Source organism: Amphiura filiformis, chromosome 8 (assembly GCF_039555335.1).
Source record: "Amphiura filiformis chromosome 8, Afil_fr2py, whole genome shotgun sequence".
In the NCBI taxonomy this organism is placed as follows: Eukaryota; Metazoa; Echinodermata; class Ophiuroidea; order Amphilepidida; family Amphiuridae; genus Amphiura; species Amphiura filiformis.
Genome location: NC_092635.1, coordinates 52826469 through 52850336, shown reverse-complemented (window position 1 = coordinate 52850336; position 23868 = coordinate 52826469). Strand labels below are relative to the sequence as shown.

Genomic DNA, 23868 nt, shown 5'->3' with positions numbered 1-23868 from the left:
GATGATTTGAATGACTTATCCTTCACTTTAAAAGCAATTTATAAACAATTTTATTTGTTGACACTTGCGCTAGAATTAAGGATTTTCTCAAAGCTGGTGTTATTGTGATCCAACAGCTGACTGGCAGGAAGTTATGTCACTTCCGGTAGTGATGCTAGTCTCAGTTGCAGTCTCGAGCAGTGGATCTTAAATACTAGGATCTTAACTTTGAATTGATGTGCATGGGATTCAATTTTATTCAATAAAAATTCAGTCTATAGATATGCTAACCCTCAGATCATTAGATGGTGTCACCAAGGAGGTTATATATAGAAAGGAGAGGAAATAGATTACGTAACACCTATTGTTCCTTTGTGCCTATTTGAGTTTCCGAAACGCTATTCATCGAGAGGTACCTTTTGTTCGAGACAAAGGGCTTCCGCCATTAAATCGGTAACTGACCTGACAGTGTATTAACGCTATAATAGGCAGGCTACTTTCAATAAGTGATGAAACGAAAGTCATGTGAAAGCGCGTACACGAGCGAGAGGTACCCTTTGTTCTAATCCAACCCAAGGGTGTGCTTGAGTTGTCGCATGCACACAAAGCAGAGGTTCGCCTACGTGTTCTTCTACGTGTAATATGTAACTTTATATGTATGTGGTATGTGTTGCCAGTGCCAAATGTTCTCAGTGCAAGGGCTTTACTCTCATGTAGCACAATTTTAAGGTGTACTGCACAAAACAAGAAGAAGAACAAAGGTTCAAATTAAATTCCTTGATCAGAAAATCAAAACAGAGATTGAAAATGTCGCAATCGAAATATCATCACCATGCCATTATTCTTTTAACACTTGCAGCAGCTCAACTAATTTTCAAACTAACCCAAATGTATTGAAAAGGGGTATAATCCTTCTTGTCTTCCATGAGCAACCGCGTCACATCAGGTATAATCTTCCTTCCAGGAGCAACCACTGTGCATGATTGACGGGCTATTCCATTGCTCGTAATAGGGTAGTGTATTTTAGCGGGACAATGCTGGATGGTGCATGCGCGCGTGCACGATGTGCAAGGTAGACTTGGCATGTGGTTGTTGGTGTAGGGGTGTGGGGGTGTGTGTATTGGGGGAGGGGGGCGTGTTGTCCGAGATGTTAGAAATTATTTAATAATAGTTATTAATATTGGAAGAACGTTTTAAACTTTAATTTAAGGCATCAGGGCCTACGATTTTATACTATTTTAGATTTTCAATTAATAACAAAATAATAAAATAGCATTTAAAAAGTATATTAATAGGCTTTATTATCGCACGCCATGGTAACAATAAAAAAAATGGCACACTTTCCGATAAAAATTTGGGAAACAAATTATTTTTTTTTAAATAAATAAAAACAATCTTTCTTAAACCAAATTTTCATGAAATTGAGGGCCATCAATAAACCAAAATGCACCCCGAATCTGTCGCACATCTCCGTAGTAGGCCTACCGTCCTTTCCACCCCCGTTGCCCTAAACTAGACGTGTAAATATAACCACCATGAGTATTTTTTTTTACCTGTAGGCAAGCTCACCCCTACAGTCGCAATAGTTCTAGCCCAGATAGCTTTTAACTCACGCCTACTAATAACATACTTTCATCAAGTGATGGCGCTATAATGTTTACCACGGAAGCTGTTTGGTTTACCGTGGAAGAAGATTATACCCTATATGAATGTATTAGAGTATGTATCGGAGGGGAGCATGACCAAGCAGTGTTTTCACTCAATATTAAGACAAATAAAGCTTACACACAAGAGGAATGGTATGGGTTCTCTAAAGGAGATCCCAAGATTTCTTCTCCATTGCAATTTTTGCATGGTTTTCCCCAGGAGGTGGAAAAATGCCCAAAATTTTGTTTTTATATATATATTATTGGCATTAACTCAAGAACCACAAGATCTGTGCAAATATTTCCTATAAGATCATATGTAGTAAAAAAAAAAAAAAATTGTTTGGTTGCCCTTCCAAGACAAAAATTTGGAGGGTTGGTAGGTCGATCCTTTTTTTTTTTTTTTTTTTTTTTTCATGGACTTTTCTTTGATTTTTCCTCCATTTTGAAAAGGCTAGTATTGACTAATGCTTGATCATTTTATGGTTAAAAAAATTGTGTGTTTTTGGACTGGATTTAAATGGAAATACTTCTTGTTTTCAATCAAATATGCATTTAATAAATAAAATGAGTGAATAACAAATATAAAAGTCCTTGATTTTGTCCAAATTTAAGGTTTCTTCTAAAAAAGTGATTGAAAAATAAATATTAAAAAAAACCTGACCCAAGATTTCTAATTTTGTCGGTTGAGGGCAACCAAACATATTTTTTTTTAGCCTAATAAGAGTACACTGAAGTTTTTTTTTATTATCAAATGACTTCTAACTAAACAAATATGGCTCTTGCCATCCACTTGCCATAGGGCATCTATTCTGTAAGAAATATTCAAGGAGCCCAATTCTGTGGATTAATTGGCAACACTGTGTGCCTAATGATTCATAATTAGCCATACCCATTGTAGTTTAAAACCAGTTGTCTCACATGTAAAACCTTGTCGTTGTCATGGTGGGGGACATAAATAGCTTAGTCATTCTGGATTTAAATTACATGAGTGATAGTGTTTCTTTATTTATCAGAAATTAATCCTATATGGTGTTATCTCCTTATGACTTATATTTAACCCTTCTCCACGCGGGTGTCGACTGCAGACGACAAGTTTCAAAATTTCTTTAAAAATTCAAAAAGTTCAGAATTGGACACTTTCATGACCACATTTGGAATCAGCATGAAAAATGCATTAAAATGAGTACAAACAAGCCGAGTATTGGTTCAGTGGTTCTTGAGATAGTTCTTGATATTTAGAATATCTCAAAACTTGAAGCCTATGGCTAGCACACAGAGCATTAAGTAAGCTGTTATACTGTAAATTGTATTTGTGTGCATTGTTTGACCCATTTAATAAGGTAAAAGTACATTTAAGATGATAAGATGTGAAGTGCACAGGCCAGGGTTCAGCTTTAGGATCACTCAAGTTCGGACATGTGTTTTTAGCAAATGTCTTAATTTGTGACATTTAACACCAGTATTTTTTATGCATATAGATGAAATGTAATTATACTAATTCTTGTTTTTTTGTTTGTTTTTTGGTTATTGATAGGTGCTGTGTTTGAATGTGTGTCCACTTAGAAACAGACCAAGCATTGTCTTGGGGAGGGAGCATCAGCTAATATAGAAAAACAGCACTATGGCTGCTAATGTGAGTATAGAACTTAACTGTAGTATTTTTGTCTTGCCTGATACGGCAGGACAGTGTTATAAATATAATCACTTTTCTGTATGGCTGGCTGTATGTATACATTTGTGTCCAGCTGTATGTGACACGTAAAGTTTTGGTTAAAGTTTTGATTAAATGCTCTCAGGTGAACAGTTCAAATGCTATTGCAACCAATTAAACTTGGGTCATAGCTGCACTATGGGTACATTTATGTATAAGTGGTATCAAAGGTCCCATACGGAGGTCAAAGGTCATTTGAGGTCAACTTGTAAAATAAGTAGAGGTGTTAAAAAAATGCTGATATTTCCATGCTATCTTACGTAAGTAAGCTTACCACGGTCCACACACAATCGGTAATTGGCGAAAATGGCAGCGTAAACCCGGAACTTGAACTGGACGTCATTGATCCTAAATTCATGGTTTTTCATTTTTAAGCTTACCTAACATTTTTTTCGGGATTGTTGTTGTAAAAATGATATACGCCGCCCCCTTATTGGAAGATGCGACGCACCCGGGCATTTAAAAGAGGAAATATGGCAAGTGTAAATTGTGACATATGTATACATGTGCATTATAAATATGCCAAAAAAATTGACCAAATTCATTTTAAAAACTTTTGGGCAAGATTAAACCTTCCTTGGATTTTATTTGTTTGATTTTCAGAAAAAGAAGCCTGTGGAGAAGTGGGAACCTGGGACAGAATGCATCGCTAAATATGAATTCCAAGGAACCACATTAGATGATTTACCATTCAAGAAGGGAGAACTTATAGTCATTGTACAAGCATCTAAAGTAAGCAGTGGTAGGGGAAGTAAGGCAAAGGGGAGGGGCAGAATACATTGTCAAATATTAATTACAAGGAACCACACTAGATAATCTACCCTTCAAGAAAGGAGAGCTTATACAATATACATGTATTCATTTAACAAGCTACTACCAAAGTAACTTGGGTGGGGGGGGGCAGTTTTATGGGTAGGGGAGAAGGTAGAGAGCAGAATACTTTGCCAAATATTCCATTGTTCTGTCTGATCAGTGCAGGAGGCGGCAGAATGGGCTAACCACCTTACCCCTGTGGAAGATTTAGCTAAAGTCTTCCACAGACTGAGGGAGTATGAGTTTCAAATAGAATAGAGAGTTGGGTAACTTCAATTTGAAATACTCACTCCAGCTGTGGAAGATATAGGCAGAGCCATAATACAGGAGGAGTATGGGTTTCAAAATGATTAACCCTGACCAATTACATTTGGAAAACGTACTTCCCCAGTGGAAGATATTTCCAAAATCTTCCACAGGGGTAGTGTGGATTTTTATGGGAATAGCCCAACGCACAGCCAAATCTTCTTCATGAGTGATTAGTGTTTTCCATGATTATTCAATAATGAGTAGTCTTTGTGTTCATTTGTTTATTGCAACATACTGGTCCAGCCACCTGTCCACCTGTCATTTTAGATAGGCAGTTTGCTCCTGGGACAGGCAAAATGTCATTATGCTAAATTCTAAAAGCAATGATAATAAGTTCTGTGAACTCAAAACAAGACCAGACTAATAAATCAAGGCTATATAGCCTATTTGAACTGACTGAACCCCAATAAGAGTGCAGAGGTCTGGGTTATGTTTTCAGGATCAAATTTTAGACAGGGATTATGCTATATTCTAAAAGTAATGCTTGAATAAGTTCTGTGAACTCAAAACAAGACCAGACTAATAAATAAAGGCTATATAGCCTATTTGAACTGACTGAACGTGAACCCCCATAAGAGGGCAGAGGTCTGGGTTATGTTTTCAGGATCAAATTTTAGATAGGCATTATGCTATATTCTAAAAGTAATGCTTGAATAAGTTCTGTGAACTCAAAACAAGACCAGACTAATAAATCAAGACTATATATATAGCCTATTTGAACTGATTGAACTCCCATAAGAGGGCAGAGGTCTGGGTTATGTTTTCAGGATCAAATTTTTGACAGGCATTATGCTATATTCTAAAAGTAATGCTTGAATAAAGTTCTGTGAACTCAAAACAAGACCAGACTAATAAATTAAGGCTATATAGCCTATTTCAACCGACCGAACCCCCATAAGAGGGCAGAGGTCTGGGTTATGTTTTCAGGATCGAATTTTAGACAGGCAGTTTTGGGGAAAGTGACAAGCACTTGCCAAATCCTAGCTAAGACCCTGTTAACTGGGACTTAATTTATTGTTGGTATTCCCAGCAGGGTTGTAGCTATGCCAATTTCTATGCCAGGTGGCAAATTATTGCGAAACAGAATGCGCATAGCTCGTGTAGCTCTAGCGCTTACGGCCGGGGGTCCAGGGGCCCGCTTAAGGGGTATCACCCCCCTAAAAAACCTTTTTTTTGCTCTTCTTATGATGAAAAAATCATTTATTGAAAAAAAAATTGAACAATTTTTTTTTAAATTTTAAATTTTAATTTTTTTTGGGTGCCGGCAGCGCCCGGCGTAGCTACAACCCTGCTTCCCAGGAACCAGATGAAACCACTTGAAATTCATTGATTTCTATGTTGTAATTGATTTTCTCTCAGGATCCCAATTGGTATAGTGCTAGAAACGAAGCCGGTGAAACGGGAATGATTCCAGTTAACTATGTCCACAAACGAGAAGGAGTTAAATTACAAACAATGCCGTAAGTCAATCAGCGTTTGATAACTGTAATGTTAATTTGTATCCATCGATGTGATACAATCAAAAGGAATAAGTCCATTTTCGACAAGTTATGAGTAATTCTCCAACATCAAGGGGGTACTACACCCCTGGCCAATCTGGTGCCTATTTTTGCATTTTTCTCAAAAAATATAGTGCATTTGATACAAGTAAGATATGTATATTATAGGGCAAGGACTACAACTACTGCACGAAAATTCAGCAACTCAAGGCAAGTAGTTATTGATTTATTGATCAAATATTGGTTTTCCCTCACTTTTGGCTGTAACTCCACAACTGGTGTCTGTACTGAAATAAAATTTCCAGTGCAGTAGTTGTAGTCCTTGCCCCTATAATATACATATCTTACTTGTCACCAATGCGCTATAATTTTTGAGAAAAAATGCAAAAATAGGCAAACAAAATTTTACAGGGTGTAGTACCCCTTAAGAACAAAGTAAAACATAAGAATGTATCACTTGTTTTTACCAATGCCTCAAAATCAAAATTAGCGACATATATGAAAGGGAGAGTAGATTTCAAATGGAATCACCCATTCAGGTCAGGTAATCCCATTTGAAATTCACATTCCCTGTGTGGAAAAATAGGATCATGTCTTCCATAGATTTTAACTGGATTGTAATTTGTAAACCCTGGATTTAAAACATCAGGGAGAAAGGTCTAGTATACAGTTACCAAATAAAAAAAAACCCAAAAAGGGGCAGTGATTTATAGTGTGTCATGCACTGGCACAATGCCTAGACAGTGATCCACAAGCTTCGGCAGACTTCACTGGTTGTCCTGACAACTATGGCCCCATATAATTCCATAAACCATTAACCTCAGGGACTTGGGAGTGCACACCCTAGACATTCCACAATTGACCATCGCAACCAGAATCAGCTCCCTGTGATTTGGTACGGGTACAACGAGACAATTAGCAGTAAGTTCCTTGTCCAGGGGAATTTCAAGCTCAATTATAGCATGAGAGCATACTAAAACCACCACGAAGGTTCGAACCTGCAACCTCTCTCACCATAGTCGAACGCCTTATTGATTGAGCTAACTTGACTACTTTCAATTGTTTTCCTCAGATGGTTTCATGGCAAAATCACAAGAGATGAAGCAGAAGAACTCCTAATACCCAGGACAGATGGTCTGTTCCTGGTGAGAGAAAGCACCAACTTCCCCGGGGACTACACGCTGTGCGTTGTCTTCCAGGACAAGGTGGAACACTACAGAGTCATATACAAGGATAATAAACTCACGATAGACGAAGAGGTCTACTTTGAAAATCTAACCAAATTAGTTGAAGTAAGTGTTTGTTTTTTTCATTCTTGTTCATTTCTTACTCAATAAATATTGAATAATGAAGAAGGAGGCAGCCTATGCTTCACTTTAGCAGGCCGTAAGACAATGTAAGACACAAATTAATATATGCAAGGATTGGAAATAAACGATGCAAGCCCGATAAATTATGATTTAAACAATGTGTGTTTGGGGCTTGGGCAAACTGACATATGAAAATTTTGAGAGCAAAAAAATCAGGACTCAGCGGGAATTGAACCCATAATCCAGTGATCAGGGTTTAAATATTAGTGAGAATCATTCAGTTGGGATTGAGACAGATTAAGTTCTACAAGATTCAGGGGATTGATTATATAGACATCATGCGCGTATTTGGGGGGGGGCTTTGGGGGCGCCAGTCCCCCGTGGTCAAAGTAGGGGGTGGCAAAAAACGAAGGGGTGGCGGAAGAAGAAGGGGCGGCAAAAACAAGGGCAGGAAAAGCGAATGGGGACAAAAAACTAATTAGCAAAGAAAAAGGGTGCCAAAATTGAAAATGCATAAAAATTTGTGAAAAAAGGTTGCTTTTTGGACGCTAGCGCCTAAAATCCTTTTTTCTTTTTTTTTTGCTCTTCACTTTTTCAAACGACTGTGAAAAAAATTGGGTCAACCTTTTCGGGCTGTTAAAGGCCGCTATAAATATCTGGAAAACACATTAAGTTGGGAGCTGTACAAAGTTTGGTGGTATAGAGGTGAACATTGACTTGATTATATTTTAAGCCTACTTAATTGGGTTGTCCTTGAAAGTTTGCCTGGTCAACTGGATCCCCCTTTAAGGAAGGGGCGGCAAAATTGTTTCTTCTTCAGCCCCCGGGTTGGGGCGGCCACGGCACGCCACTGGACTTATGAAATCTTATGTATACAACTGCCCTAACTTCCATCTCCACAGATGTCAAAAAACAAGTCTATGCCAGTGATTGATTCTCTTAATAATTCTTGCAGAATAGGTTTCCAAGAGTTGATTGTGATTATACTAACGCTGTGAACATGAGGGTCGAAATTGGGGACCAGGGAGCAACTTTTTGTAACAAATGAAAATGATGGGAATAATGGCTACTTGACTGAAGATTTTGCTGTATGTCCCATGTGCACATAGTTGATGATTTGCCTATGTGCAATTTGGTTAAAAACAGAAACACCTTTTTCCAGATAACTCACAAGTGCATTTTGCATTGATGGCAAATTGTGCACACAACATATAGCCGAGAATGTGTTTAATTTGCTTGCAACGATTGAATGTTATTTCAAAGCTTCACAACATTGAAATCTGAATTTGTTTCCTTTCATATACACAAAAAAATAATTTTTGATATGAACAAAACAATTGTTTTCTTTGTAGCATTATGAAACTGACGCTGATGGGCTGTGTTCAAGACTGGTGCAACCGTTGCCTAAGAAAGGCACTCTTAACTTCTCTGTTGACTCTGACTCATTTGTTAAGTGTAAGTCATATCAGTGTGTATGCATTTTCATTGCGTAAAGGTTGGATCTGAATACAAAATCATAATTTTGATCTTTAGTTGGGATATTAGCAATGATAGCTAGCGATCGGTGTCCTTATTGACACCTATAAATTGTAAAATAGATAATTATATGCATTTTGGTCTTTGGACAAAATATAAAAAACATATCTTTACAATAGACCTTTTTAACTTGATTCATTCCTATTAGTCCTGAAGCATGAAATAATTTTCCGAATGCTTGTGTACCTCTTTAGCATCACGTGCAGCATAAGAGTTCCGGTGTGTAACATGAAAAACACGATCGATCTGGTCCAATTTAGCCACAGGGAATTCAAGAGGTATTGATCACATTACGCTATGTTTGGAAAAGGAGACCAACTGATTTTCTTTACTTAATGTATGCCACTATATCTTTGGATGTGAATGCTTAAATCAGATGTTGATACTAAAAGCCATTGTGTAGAATAATTTTGTTGTATCTGATTTTTGAGTTTTGTAAACAAAAGGAACCCATTATACCCTATTCTATTACTCTTACGACCCATTATTCAAAATCGTGCACTGTGCAATTCTGCAATAATGGGTCAAGCGCCGTAACACATTCTACACACAGTATTACGCTTGCTTACGCATGCAATATTTCCGTGACACGCGCTGTCACTTACGTGTACGCGCTCCACCTTGAAGTAAACAACTTAAAATATTTGTGCCAAAAAATGATATTTTCTCTTTATATCGCAATATTTTCTGGTAATAGAATAGAAATAAAGGGTGCAGCATTATCCTTCCCTTTACACGCAAATAATGTGTCCTCGCCAGTAAAAACGTTTAAACTGCGCCTCACCCATTATTTACGTTTTTACTGCCTCGGACACATTATTTGGGTGTAAAGGATGATGCTGCACCCTTTATTTCTTAAATGAAAGCCATTGTGAAGGTAGAAGAATTAATCATGTTTCTTTTGATATTTATCTTTGGATTGTAACATTAGTTGGGATAAACTGTGTATTCATCAGTTACAACAACATCACAAAACTGGTGCTTCTTTCCATAGGAATGTTGATGATAAAGAAGTCAATGCATGTTTTGTCTTGTCTTTCCTTCAGCTGGCTGGGCCATCAATAGAAAAGACTTTACAGTTGGTGCTCTCATAGGAAGAGGGAATTTTGGAGGTAGGTTTTGGGTCATTATTCTGAAAACCCGATAGGCATTAACTTCATTATAAACCCTAAACCTTACTCTTCACCCTAACCCTAACCTATAATCTAGACTAAATCCTTCAGTCGTCTACACTGCGCATGTATTTGTGTTATGCTTCTAGTGATCACTGAACAACTTACCGCTTGTATCATGTTGGACTCATGAAACTATTCTCACACTACTTTGGTTGTGTGCCATAGTGATGTCAGACACAAACTAGTTTATTTATCACTGACTTTCATTATATCTAACAACTTAAAAGATCTCAATCCTGTCTCACAATTCATGTCGACAAATGTGCTAAATAGAATATTTCTTAATTTTTGTTGTATATTCTAGATGTATTGGAAGGTACTTACATGGGGAGGAAGGTAGCCATCAAACAACTCAAAGACAATGAAAAAGCAGCTCAAATGTTCTTGGCAGAAGCTTCTGTTATGACGTAAGTTAATGAGATATGAAAGAAGTTGTAGTATTTCTACGAGTACACAATTGGATATCACAGTACTGGTGCAGCCGGTCCCTGTGTGAATGGTCAAGCTTTTGTCAGACGTGTCCCTGACTTCATCAGGACCTTCCCCCCAATGAATCCCTATCGAGAAAGCCTACTTATTTGAGAAATTAAATATATAGATTTTTCGTAATATTTTTTTTAATACTGCAAAGTATAGGTGGACTTTATCTTCTTAACACTTGAAATAACATGTGAAACAATTTCACCATGATTTTATGCTAAAGTGGTATGGTTTCCAAAGAAATATTTGACCCTTTTACATGTTTGATAATAGCATCACTTACAAAGGTTTTGATTTTTCTAAATTTAATCTACTACCACATTGAACCAGATTAGTAGCCTGTTCTTAACCCTTACCTTACACCTGTTTAAACAGGTGTAAGGTGTGTTTAAACCGTTTCAATAAATACTCTTCTAAGCTTTACAAATGGTTAACAAGTGGGCTATTCTATTTGAAATCCACACACCCCCTATGCAAGACATGACCTTAATCTCCCACACAGGGAGTGTGAAATGTAAATACGATTACCCGACTCAAGTTGAAATCTACACCCTGTGTGTGAGAGATTTAAGGTCATGTCTTCCACAGGGGGTATATGAATATTAACTGGAATTGCACATTCAATCACGGGAAAATCATCTACGAGTATTGATTGCTATAGGTTTTTAAAGGTGAAAACAGAACAAATGTGACATAACATCCAGATGGGGGGGGGGGGACATGTATACAACAAGTATAACTTTGTGTAACATACTATCCTGTTTTATCCTTTGCTCGATCACTTGGTGGCCTGCTGATCAGCTGAAACTGATTTAGCATGTTTTCATTTAGTTGTAGCATTAATTTTGATTTGCAGTTCTTGCTACAGTTTTTGTCAGAGAAGAACAGCAGTTGTTTACATTTTGAGAGCGTGCAGAGCGTAAACATGGAAGTGGGGTTCTGATTGGCTGAATCAATCGTCTGACAATCATAGCAACAGACCGATAATCTGATTGGCCAATTATGCATCAAAACGTTGGTCGGCGCAGATTGGAGCCCCTTGAAGGGAACAGAAAGCTCTGCGTATGTCGCTCATTAACTGGGCGCCCGCGTCAATCTGAGCAAGGGACTGCTGTTCTTCTCTGAAGCCCAGTGTGTAGTTCTTACTTCGATCTATCATTATATCATAACAGCATTGTTTACATAGGCATTTGCCCACTTTGGGTTTCATAAACATGGGGGATGATAATCACCATTTTGCAGTGACTGCATAGGAGGCTAATTAGAAACGTTCCAGATTTCCAAAGTTTATACATTTCTGGTTGTTTTTCTTGTGTTTACATATCTAGAACGCTAAGACATCCCAACCTCGTGTCGTTACTGGGTGTGGCTCTTGGTAATCCTTTGTATATATTACTGGAATATATGTCCAAGGTAAGTCCAGCATAAACTTGTGTTATTCTTTTTCAAACGTTACTTTTTTATCCTTGTGATTTTGTTCATCAATCAAGGATTTTAAGTTATCGGAGCATATTATAAGTTCTTATGTTTTCATCGTCTAGTGCAGGCTTCCTCAAATAGATTTGTTGAAGCGCTGCATGAAATAAAAGAAAACTGCAAAGCAGCACTCAATGGATGCGAAGCAGCTATCGCGGTGCTTTAGCACCGCCGGGGGAGTCAGGGGGGGTGTCCCCCCTGTGAAGCTATCGATTTTTTGAAATTTGAGGTGCAAATGACGCCATTTGGTGCAATAATTTGTACTATTTTAGCCTGTCTTTACAAGGAGAACATGGGAATTTATTAATTAATTTTTATTTTTTTATTTAAAAAAAAATCTAAGCGGCGCCGCGCGCCACTCGGGAAGCCACGGCGCGCCACAATTTGCGGACCCCTGGTCTAGTGTAATATCCACTGGTTTTGATATAGTTTTGTAATTATTGAGTGGTTGTGTTTTTGTATTGTAATGTCATTAATACAATGCTATCAATTTTATTAATGAACTCCTAATCACACACCCTTCAAACATACACACTCACACCACCCACACATTATACACCCCGCACACAAATTATTTTAGAACCTCATCGTTGCCCATGACAATACATTGATAATCAGTGAACCATAAATTTACTTTTTCAAGGTTATGAAAGCAGTGATGTACTACATAATTATGCATGATGTCAAAATGTGCTCGTCAAATAATTATACAGTAATTCCATTTAAGAAGTCCAAAATTTTGAACATACTCAACTTTTCAGAAACTGTCTTGTTTAATAATTATTATAACAGGGCATTTGTGCGTAAACCATGTTGTCTTTCTTGTAAATGATTGTGTATATTCATGCATGTCATTGATTGTTTGAATAATTTGTTGATTGATTGACTGAATGATTGATTGATTGATTGACAGGGCAATCTGGTAGATTACCTCAGGTCAAGAGGGAGAAACGTGATCACAAAGAAACATTTACTCAACTTTGCATGGTAAGTTATAGCCGTGTTTGTATCTTGGGACAAAGTAGAGTAAATTGGGTTATTCCAGTTGAAATCCACACTCCCCCTGTGGAAGATTGTAGAAATATCTTCCACGGGATGGAGTATGTTTTTCAAATGTAATTGGTCAGAGTTAATCATTTTGAAACCCATACTCCCCCTGTATTATGGCTTTACCTATATCTCCCACAACAGGAGTGAGTATTTCAAATGGAAGTTACCCAATTGTCTTTTCTATTCAAAATTGATACTCCCTCTGTGGCAGACTTGAGCTAAATCATCCACAGGGGTAGTGTGGATTTTAAATAGAATAGCCCATTGTATGCATGAGAGGATACTAAATTTGCAGAAGAGGCGACCAAAACCAGACAAAGTCAGCCAGAGTCACAATTGCCACATTTGATATGGTTGGATCCAGGCGGTGAGCGGCATGATAGACAAAGACGACAAAACCACTCGGCCATATGGTGCTTTCCATACTCACGGAACACTGAAGTGAATTTTGCAGCTGCAGTGATCCCTGGTACGCGCAGTTCAATACTGTGTGATCAGGCCTAACCAGCACTGCAGGTTTAAAACCATTACTGTGAATCAATAATCAAATGTGTACTGTATTTAATTAATTTGAAGGTTAGTTTGTGGGTTCATTATCAAACCCCAATGGTTTAGCTTGTGGCCCATTTCACGGTTAGGCGCCACTTTTTGATTTTCAACATATCTGGCCTGGTGTGTAAAAAATAATGGGGTTACAGAATTTACTGTTGGTGATTTTTCATTGTCTCTGTATGGCCTACCTCCATTAGCTTAATCGGCCTTTCTAGTTTTATCTTTCAGGGCTTACGGGGTCAGAAGTGGTCAAAAACCACATTTCACTAGCAACCTGGAAACAGACATTTATTTTCCAATGCTGCCACTTTTAACTATGTTGAGCCTACCACAGCTGCTTTTGTTGTTTTTATGTAGTGAACAAGTTGCACTATACAGACATACATGAACAAAGTATTAGTTGTCAGTTAAACTAGCATGAGAACCATTTAAATTTCTGAATTCGGATGTGACATTTTCCGTTCACATCTATGTACCTTATTCAATGTGGAATAGATCGACTAATACTTTACATGAATGGCAAACTAGTGTGTTTTAGTAAAGTTCAGAGTCTTGTTACTATTTGTTGAACAAATTACACTTGTTGCTCTTAATATGTAGATACAGCGATATTTTGAATTTTTGCCAACAAATTCCGCTCACACAATTTTGTCACATCCGATTAATTTTCCAAATAGTATAATTTATTAACAAAATGTGGCAGAATTTTTTCTCCTTGATTTTTAAAAATCTCCTGCTATGAGCTATCTAATGACACCATTTAATGAAAACTCCTTCATCAACTTAGCTTGCAGATGTCATTTCAAAGTTTCCGTTCACATGTGTCACAGCCATGGTACCTGTCACATCCAAAATAGTTTCTTCAAAGAACTAAGACAGGAATGGGACTAGGATGCCAGTTTGAAGTTATTTCATTACAGGCTCGTGGGGGATCAAAAGGCACAACAAATCTTTAATTCAGTAAGCCTTCTTGAAATGGGACAGGGGCCTCAAAAAGCCCCAATTTCCGCTCACATGTCACATCCTCAAAATTAGTAGTTTTAGGCCAAAATACTTAAACAACATGATATTTGACTTTCTAAAATAGGTTTATTATTTTGTACATGTCATATATGATTATTTCAAAGCTTTGTCTTTGTCTTTAGAGGACAGTTTTGTATACAATTTACAGAAGCGGATGTGACATTTTCAATTGTGAACGGAACATTTCAGTAAATTATAAACATTTTGCTTGTCAAAAATATAAAGGGTCAGGAAAAACGTTTTAGCATTGCTCAATTCAATAGAATCTCACAAAATATATGTGTTAGAAGTGCCCAAAGCTTATATTTTTGACAAGCAAACTGTTTATCATAATGAAACATTCCGTTCACAATTGACATGTTGGGTCAAAGCAGGTTGCCCCTACTGTCACACTCAATTAAGTAGAATTACTACCATGGGTAAATAGCAGGGACTTGTAGAACTCCCAGACTTGAATTCAGGGTGAAGGTCATCTCCCAGGTCAGCTGCAGTTTATACATTCCATTTGTGATTTGTGAATTGGGTTATTCAACTTGCAGTTGGCAGGTCTTTTATTAAATAGTGAAGTTTCCAAAGAAAGAATTTAATTTCAAAAATCTTCATTTGAACAAATAATTTAAACTTATAAGTTGCACCAGAGATATGAGGCAAAGGCAATTATTGTATTGTTCCACATTTTAAACACTTTAATTATATCTGGGTTGTATGGATAATATAATACAGGCAGCATACATTTAAGTTTGTGTCTTGGGTCTTGTTATATTACTTAAATATTTTTTTACAAATATTATTTGTCCACAACATACTGTGGATGCATGCGTGGCGTCTTTTGATCATCCATGTATCATAAAGAAATCACACATTGTCCATTTTATTTTCATTGTAACTTAAGAACACATACCCTACAAAAAAGTTGTAACACTTGTGAACATCACTCCTCTCCCAACCACATGATGTATGGTCAATTCTTAAAGTTAAATACTATTAAGATTCAAGGATCTCAGCAGGCAGGTTTATTGATTACATAAAATCTGCACAAAAAGTAACACAGCTGTTATAAATACGCCCATAGCTTATGGAACTAATAATTGTTTTCACAATATTTCAACATAGAAAGAAGGGTGATTTTGCGTGCATTTTGATACCCCATTTGTCAAAATTTCGTTCAATATTAGGAACACAGTATAGAGCTTTTAAAGAAAAATACCAGAATTTAAAAGTTGCCGGTTTATACAACGATCAATGATTTTACGCAGCATTGGGACACATAAAACCCTCCATTATCTTTGTGCTGAATTCAAATTAATACAAATCTTGCTGCAACTTTTAAATTTGGGTATATTTCTTTAAAAACACTGCTGTGTTTTTAATATTGAACGAAATTGGACGAATGTGGTATCAAAATGAATCATCCTTCTATCTATGTTGCAATATTGTGAAAACAATTATTATTAGTTCTAAAGCTATAGGCATATTTAAACCATAGCTGCATTTTATTACAGTGTCTAACATTCATTTTACAATGTTGCCACTTGCTTTTTCATGCATGAGCATCACATTCACTACAGCACACTTGAGGAGTTTTAAAGGCCATGTTAAAGTTTTAATTGATTCTTCTTAGTTCTTTGCATTCGTACTTTTGCCAGTTTTCCTAAATTGAGTGAAAAAGTGCACACCTTGGTTTGATTTAGCATTTTAATGTGCTCTGTATACTTAATGTTGACTGACGTCCTGACTTTGGCAAATGGCCTCAAACACATGCTCACAGATTGTACATATGTCATCTTTACATAACAGTAACTTGTTCATTAAGACATTGTACAAAAACATTTGTGAAACATTCAAATTCTCATTCTAAAAAGCCATGATAATGATGATGTACTTGTTGAACTATGATGAAAGAGAAGACAAGCCAACTGAAAAAGTTTGTAACTGATGGACTACACAAAACAATTAAGTGCTGTATATTTATGATTCTAGTACTGACATTAATTCTGACATAATTCAGATATTTTCATTTATCTTTATTCATATAGCTCTAATCCAAAAATGCTGCTGTATTAAGGTTTGTGAATAATTTACCAATGCGACGCATGGCCAATTTCAAGACTTGTTACAGTATGTACACTTGTTGAACATAGACTTCTTATACACAACAAAGAGAAATGTCTTTTAAATTTTGTCTAATAAAGATCCATCCACAACAGACACTTTTGGGCAGGTTACCAATTTTGAGGTTTTTACACTTAAATTTAGAGATATTTTGCTCCACAACGCCGTTTTCCCTAATGAAATCGGACATTCCTTAGCAAAGATATTGAGTTTGTAAGTTATGGTATTATAAAATTAGAAATTGAGATATTGACAATGTTGAGAGTAGGAATAACCTTGAAAAATGTCTCAAAAAATACAGGATGCAAGTTATATTCCGGTCTGAAACTATCAGACAATATTTTAAACATTAATAACATCACAAATTCGCTAAAAACCCAAATTGTGAAAAAAATCACCCCAGGCATATTTTTGGCTATTCCTCCATTTATGATCCTGCCCAAGAGTGTCTGCTTTCGATATACCACATCACAAATAATCTTAACTTTTAGAATAACTTTTAACCAAATAGACGATTTCAGTAATACCACATTGATAATTTAAATTAAGATGCTTAATTATACCCTGGGGAGATCCATATTGAAAATCCTAAAAATACATCTCATAGGCCCTATTCATATCATCACATGCAATAAATCCTTGCATTTTGATATCTTAACAGGCTAATCCAGATGATGCAGTTTACAAACAAGTGAAAAATATAAGAGGCACTCTCTCACGCCATTGTTCCCCGATATAATTGTCTTTTTCTATGTATTCCTTACAATAACCTGGATGGTTCTTTAATGTTATGTAGGCTACCTCTACGCTTCCATTAATGACAGTACATATTTCCATGTTCATTGATAATTTGTCTATTCCATTTGGTTTATGGCATGCAGATCTGTATTACAAGATGGATGGAGTGATGCGTCACCTTTGCAGTTACACAATTCTGAAAATAATTCTGGTGCATGTACAATCAAGTTTGATGACAACGTCACTAGACTGTTTGATATGACACAAAGGCCTTTCCTTCGTTTCTATATTTCAATTGTTCTGTTATATATATTCCACAGTGAATGGAAGCGGATGATGAGATAATTATGTTGATTATTGCACATTGTTAAATCCAAGTCAAAGTTTGATGAGTAGTTGTTTTTTTCACAAACATTATATAGATCTTCCTCTTCATTGAGAACCTGCAAAATATAATAAAAAAAACCATAAGAGTCTATTCCATTTTAAAACAAACATGCCTATTAAAACCAGTAGGCCTATGAGGTCAGTTCAAAGTCATGCATATCATTTTATAATCATACCCATATGCAAACTCCCTGCACTCTTGCTCTGTTCATATGGTTTATGTGTGTCAAGTTCACAAGCATACCATTTGCCTGTTATAAGTTTGTAATGGAGAAAGTCAGGGGCATATAGCCAGTTTTCTTGGTCAAGGATAGAAAAATTTTCTTTTCCTTTGACTTCCCAAATTTCTCTTTCATTTTTTGTCAGGGAAACACTTTTCTCTTTAATTGTTTTTTGTCAGGTGTGTGTGGGGGGGGGGGCACTCTGATCCCTGCCCACTGCTGGCTACACTACTGTGGAGCAAAGTATTCTAGCAGGCTAGAATACTTTGTGTAGAGGATGTTTTGAACTTGCAGTTTCCATTGAAGCCATTGCCTATAGGCCTACTTTAAGGTGACTATTTTCCCTGATTTGGTTCACAATTATATTACAATTTACATGCAAAATTTGTCTTACATTCTATTAATTAAAGTAGTTTAACGTAAGTATTGAAATAAATGTTCATGATGATTTCAAATATTTGTATGCCTAATATTAATCCCGATAGTTTTCATTTACATCAGGTTAATATTGCGCCAACACCACCAATGGTATCACATTTGAATTCCTGAAGATCACAAGCAAAAATAAGGGTTAAAAAAAATCGAATAGGCCTATATCCTAATATTCTGAATTTTGGCAGTTAAAATTATTTGCATTGTTTGAGGTTTTATATGACAAGGTTCAAGAACTTGCTCCCATTTGACTGACAAAGGTGTGAAACAAATATTTTAGGTTGAAAATAACAACAAAACATGTACTAATCTAGATCACAGGGCTCGAAAAAATGTTAATTTCCCGGGAAGCAAACTAAATTTCCCACAATACATAGCATTTTTTTATATACAGAAAAGACACAATTTCCCTCCAAATACCAGAATTTCCCTCCAAACACCAACATTTCCTGGGAATGAGCTTCCCAAATTCCCCACTTTTTCGAGCCATGCTAGGTCATTTCTAATGTAAAATTTTCTGTAGCTATTACTTAAAACCTATCTAGTATAGTCTTTGAGCAAAACAAAAATGATTTTGGGTTATTTTTCTGAATTTTGGCAGTTGCATTGTTTGCGATTTTATTATGTGACAGTAACATGCAGTTAAAGTTTGAAGTCAGTAAAGGTCTTTTGAATCTCTCTCATATTATGATTTTGTTTTACCCTTACTTAGTTACTAATACTATGGCATTTTTTCTTACTTTACACATGGATAACAATTATTCACATATTGTACATTTAAACAAAAAATAAAATAATATACAGAAATTATGTACTCACCATATCTCGACGAACATGTTTTTGTACGCACTCTAATCCAATCCAAGAAACTTTACTTCATATTGATTTTCATCATCAGTGTGGATGATGCAGTAAGGTTCTCATCTGCCAATGTGGTCTATAGCTATTCCCAACCTTAAACACATTATATCATGTATAGTAGCGGTTCTTACATTATGCAGACTGGCAGACTGTGGCAGACTGGCAGACTGTGGCAGACTGGCAGACTGGATTGTTGCATGTTCATGAAATACTTTCCATCATTATAAAACTGTTATTTTTTACAACAGTTGCTGTGTAAACAGGTACATCCCAATGTCATACTTAATAATTGTATGTATTCAATTCAATTCAATTATTTAACAAAATACCCCTATTGTATTGAGCAATATATTTGGGTTGACCCTCATGCTAGGAATTCATCCTCTTGTGTTCCTAGTATTTATAATGGATAATAGTGTCACTAGGATCTACAACATGCTCATCTATCAGGGGCACAGTTCTTTAACCCCAATACATTTGTACATTCATTGAATGACCTTTCAAAATATGGGGATAAAAACTCATACTCTGCAACTTCAGGTCAAATTTTGCACTATGATTGTTTAATTCAGGTTATTGGGCTATGCCATTGGGATGCGGTCATTGTGGTTCATAGTGTGTGGTGGCCTAGATTTATGATAAATAGGATGGAAAGTGGTTGTCAAATCTTAATGTTAGTGACCCTACAGACTTTTTATTCGATGTAAAATATTTGATGTATAAACATATCTACGGTATTTTTTAAAATCTATTCCCATTCTATTTCTAGTATTTAAATGTTTAGGGGCTGTGCAATAATTATGAGCCCCCCAGTGTGTGTGTGTGTGTGGGGGGGGGGTAAATTTCGAAACGGCTCGCCAAAAATTGCTTGCCCCCCCCCTCTCGGCCCGCCAACAATTCTTTGCCCCCACCCCCTTGCACATCCCAATTTACAAACCTTTTAAGGTTTGTAAATTAAATAAATGGTCTTGATAAATGTTGCGGCGCAGTGTTTGTCAGGAAAATTTGCATATTAAAGCGTTTCAGTACCGTGCACCGTTTTCCTAAGCCTTTTTTAGCACGCTTTTATTCAAAAGGCGCCCCATGAATGTGTGCCAAAAATCGCTTGCCCCCTCTCCGCTTGCCAAAAATTGCTTGCCCCCCCCCTTCGCTCGCCAAAGATTTCTTACCCCTCCCCCCCCCCAAATTTTACCCTCACCCAGGGCTCATAATTATTGCACAGCCCCTTAAGTTCTAACGAATGTTTGATGACGTAAAATCGATAATATATTTCTACCAGATATTATACGTAACATATATATCGATTTTACGTCAGACATTTGTTGTAGCTTGTTGTCTCGCTTTCCTTCACACCAATTTTTATGAACCTGCAACAATCTGTGGCAATTTGACCCTGACATGACCATGTCCTTGATAATTTTTGTCCATTAGGAGCTATAGGGTAGTTCTAACCTGACATTACCAAATGGTATATTTTGATACTAGTCTCATATTCTAACCCAGTCTGCCACAGTCTGCCAGTCTGCCCCAGTCTGCCAGTCTGCCAGTCTGCCACAGTCTGCCCCAGTCTGCCCCAGTCTGCCAGTCTGCCACAGTCTGCCCCAGTCTGCCACAGTCTGCCAGTCTGCCAGTCTGCATAATGTAAGAACCGTGTATAGTAGCCTGACATAGCTAGTGTAGTGCTGCTATGCTAGTCGAACAAAAACTTATCAGTTTGGTATTAAATTTCAGTGTCTCTGACCTGTTCAAGTTCAGGTTGTAATTGGACCAACAGATGTGTTATAAATGAAACTTGATAAACAATACACTTGACCTCCATGACCTATCCAATTACTGATTTCACCCACTACAAGATTTCTGATCAACAAGAGTCCCCAAGGCCTGTCAAAATTTGAATTATGGATTGCAGTTTTGTACAGGGTTTGTGCAAGCCAGAATTCAACCCAGCACGCTAAACTTTTCGTAATGGAAAATGTCACATCCACTTCTATAAATTGTAAACAATGTTTTAAAATGAACACTAACACAGGTTGATATGTTTCAATGTATCCCATTTAATTCACTGAGTGTGTGAAAACTCTTTGAATCATTATTTTCTGAAACATACTCTGCTTTACAGTGTGTGGTTTCCGTTCACATTGACATCAGTCACATCCAAAATTGCACAAACATCAGAATCTTGAATTTGACCTGTGTTTTCAAACTGGCTGATATTATTTGTGAACATTACCCATATTATGACCTTCAAACCTGTGCAATATCAGAGTCATTCATTGATTATTAAAATTGTTGAGTAAACTTTTTCATGTCAATTTCCCTTTTTTACCACAAAAATTACATTAATGTGGCCATAAATTTGTCATTACACAACAAAATTTGCCCAAATTTGGTCAGAAGGGAGCCTATGACATACTCGTTTATTTTAAATATCTATGATATATGTATTGGACAGTCAAAGTATAAATATACACTACTCAATATTGATCAAATTTGTTAAAAAATTACATAACATGAGATAATAAATCATAATTTTCTTCAGGAAGTAGCGAGATTTAAGCTGGGAAATGATATTTTTATGAAAATCTGGTCTTATTTGGAAAAGAAAACCCCTATTAAATTAAATTTAATCCATTTTGAAAATTTCGAGTTTTTTTCACTAAAAGTGGCGCCTAACCGTGAAATGGGCCTTGTATTAGTATTATTTATTAACATACTTGTTTAGTTTGTGATATTGTAAGCATTGTAAAATTTCAAAATAATCCTATTCAATTACACAAACTACAAAGGAAAATGCTTGAATTTAGTAAATTTGTGCCGCACACCACCTGGTAGGATCAGGTCACGTCACATATCATTAATTTTTGCAACTGAATATGCCAAATTATCCCACTACTTGTAAACTGTCACAAATGATGTTTCAATGAACATAACTTTGGTATTTGACACTTTTCTCTTCTCACAGTGATATAGCATCAGCAATGGCGTACTTAGAAGAAAAGAGCCTTGTACATAGAGACTTAGCTGCAAGAAATATCCTGATATCGGAAGACGATGTTGCTAAAGTATCGGATTTTGGGCTATCGAGAGAGGCGTCGTTGAACCAAGAGGGCGGTAAATTTCCCATCAAGTGGACGTCACCGGAGGCGCTTAGAAAAGCAGTAAGTTGCGTGGAATACACATACGCACACCGGTTTTGGGACGCTATACTTGGTTGTGTAATATCAGCTTGACCTAAGAGTGCAGGCTCAGATGTGCAATTTGAATCGATTCACATCTTGTAAAACATCAACAGGGGGGGATCCACATGGATTCGGGTGAACACCAACACCAACAAAAATTGAACTTGCGAAGCATTATTGCATATGTAGTTCATTTTTTAAGCAACTGAAACCCACAAATGTTGAATTATGGTCTAATTTACATCAATCATTAATGTGTTTTACAGTAATACTGATATGAGGTGGGATTTTTCAAAATCCCCCCTGCTGTTAAAACAGCAAAAAATGGCCATTTGGCTGCATGAAAAAGATGTGAAACTTCCGATCACCAGTTTGTTCTTGGATTCTTTGGAAGGCATTATTTTATAATCATCAGTGTTGTTAATTTTTTTGATTTTTTTAAAAAAATCAAAAAAATCAGATTTTTGATTTAAATCGGATCTTTTTGATTTAAATCGATTTTTTTAAAACATTTTTTATTCCAAGAACTGCTATACCCCATAATAAATTCAAAAGAGACCAGTGGAATGCTACACATATGCCCAATACTATCAGGTATTTACAAAAATTCAAAACGTGTTTTTACATGTGAAAATTTCAAAGAAAAAAATTTGGCAAAAATCATGGGGAAAACCTGTTGAATTCGGCACCTTGAAGATAAATTTTTAGCAATAGATAAAGTGACATCATAGAGGTATTTTAATTGTATCCAAATGTTGTAGAAACAGCAGGAATGAAGTAAAACAGTAAATTTATGAAAGAAATTAAGTTACATTTATCAAAAATGGTAAAAAATGAAAAAAGTTGATTTAAATCAGTGATTAAAAAAAAAATCAAGTGATTTCAATCGTGATTTAAATCACTGATTTAAATCAACGTGATTTAAATCAAACAACCCTGATAATCATTAATGTTGGCAGCGGAAGATAGAAAGGTAAATTGCAGCAATCCTACATTTGTGCGAATCAAGGATTCTCGCAAACTTCTGCGAAAATTCAAATGGATTTGCACGCACGATCACATACTTTTAAACCGGGAGAATTTGATGTGATTTAAGCATGTTGTTCACTCCTTACAATAATGTTTTGCTGATTAAATCAATTGACATATTTTTACAAATTACAATATGTATTTTTGTAATTGCAGCAATTTTCCAACAAATCTGATGTATGGAGTTTTGGGATTCTTCTTTGGGAACTGTACTCCTATGGGAGAGTGCCATATCCAAGAGTGGTAAGTCATCTACTAAAATTGGAATCTTCCACACTACAAAATTCCTATTGGGGCTGCCTGTATAGGTACACCATCACCAAGGTACCTGACTGGTACACACAGAG

At 36.3% G+C, this 23868-nt stretch overlaps 1 protein-coding gene across 1 annotated transcript in view; it reads left to right on the top strand.

Annotated features, from left to right (window-relative positions):
• LOC140159207 (tyrosine-protein kinase CSK-like) overlaps nucleotides 1-23868 on the top strand; it is a 32547-nt gene that overhangs the window by 3192 nt on the left and 5487 nt on the right. The window contains exons 2-12 of the mRNA XM_072182599.1: nucleotides 3163-3261; nucleotides 3943-4071; nucleotides 5821-5921; nucleotides 7033-7252; nucleotides 8623-8725; nucleotides 9853-9918; nucleotides 10286-10388; nucleotides 11790-11874; nucleotides 12851-12924; nucleotides 22276-22471; nucleotides 23678-23764. Of these exons, the coding sequence (XP_072038700.1) occupies nucleotides 3250-3261; nucleotides 3943-4071; nucleotides 5821-5921; nucleotides 7033-7252; nucleotides 8623-8725; nucleotides 9853-9918; nucleotides 10286-10388; nucleotides 11790-11874; nucleotides 12851-12924; nucleotides 22276-22471; nucleotides 23678-23764 (1176 nt within the window). The 5' untranslated portion in view covers nucleotides 3163-3249. The remainder of the gene's footprint in view (nucleotides 1-3162; nucleotides 3262-3942; nucleotides 4072-5820; nucleotides 5922-7032; nucleotides 7253-8622; nucleotides 8726-9852; nucleotides 9919-10285; nucleotides 10389-11789; nucleotides 11875-12850; nucleotides 12925-22275; nucleotides 22472-23677; nucleotides 23765-23868) is intronic.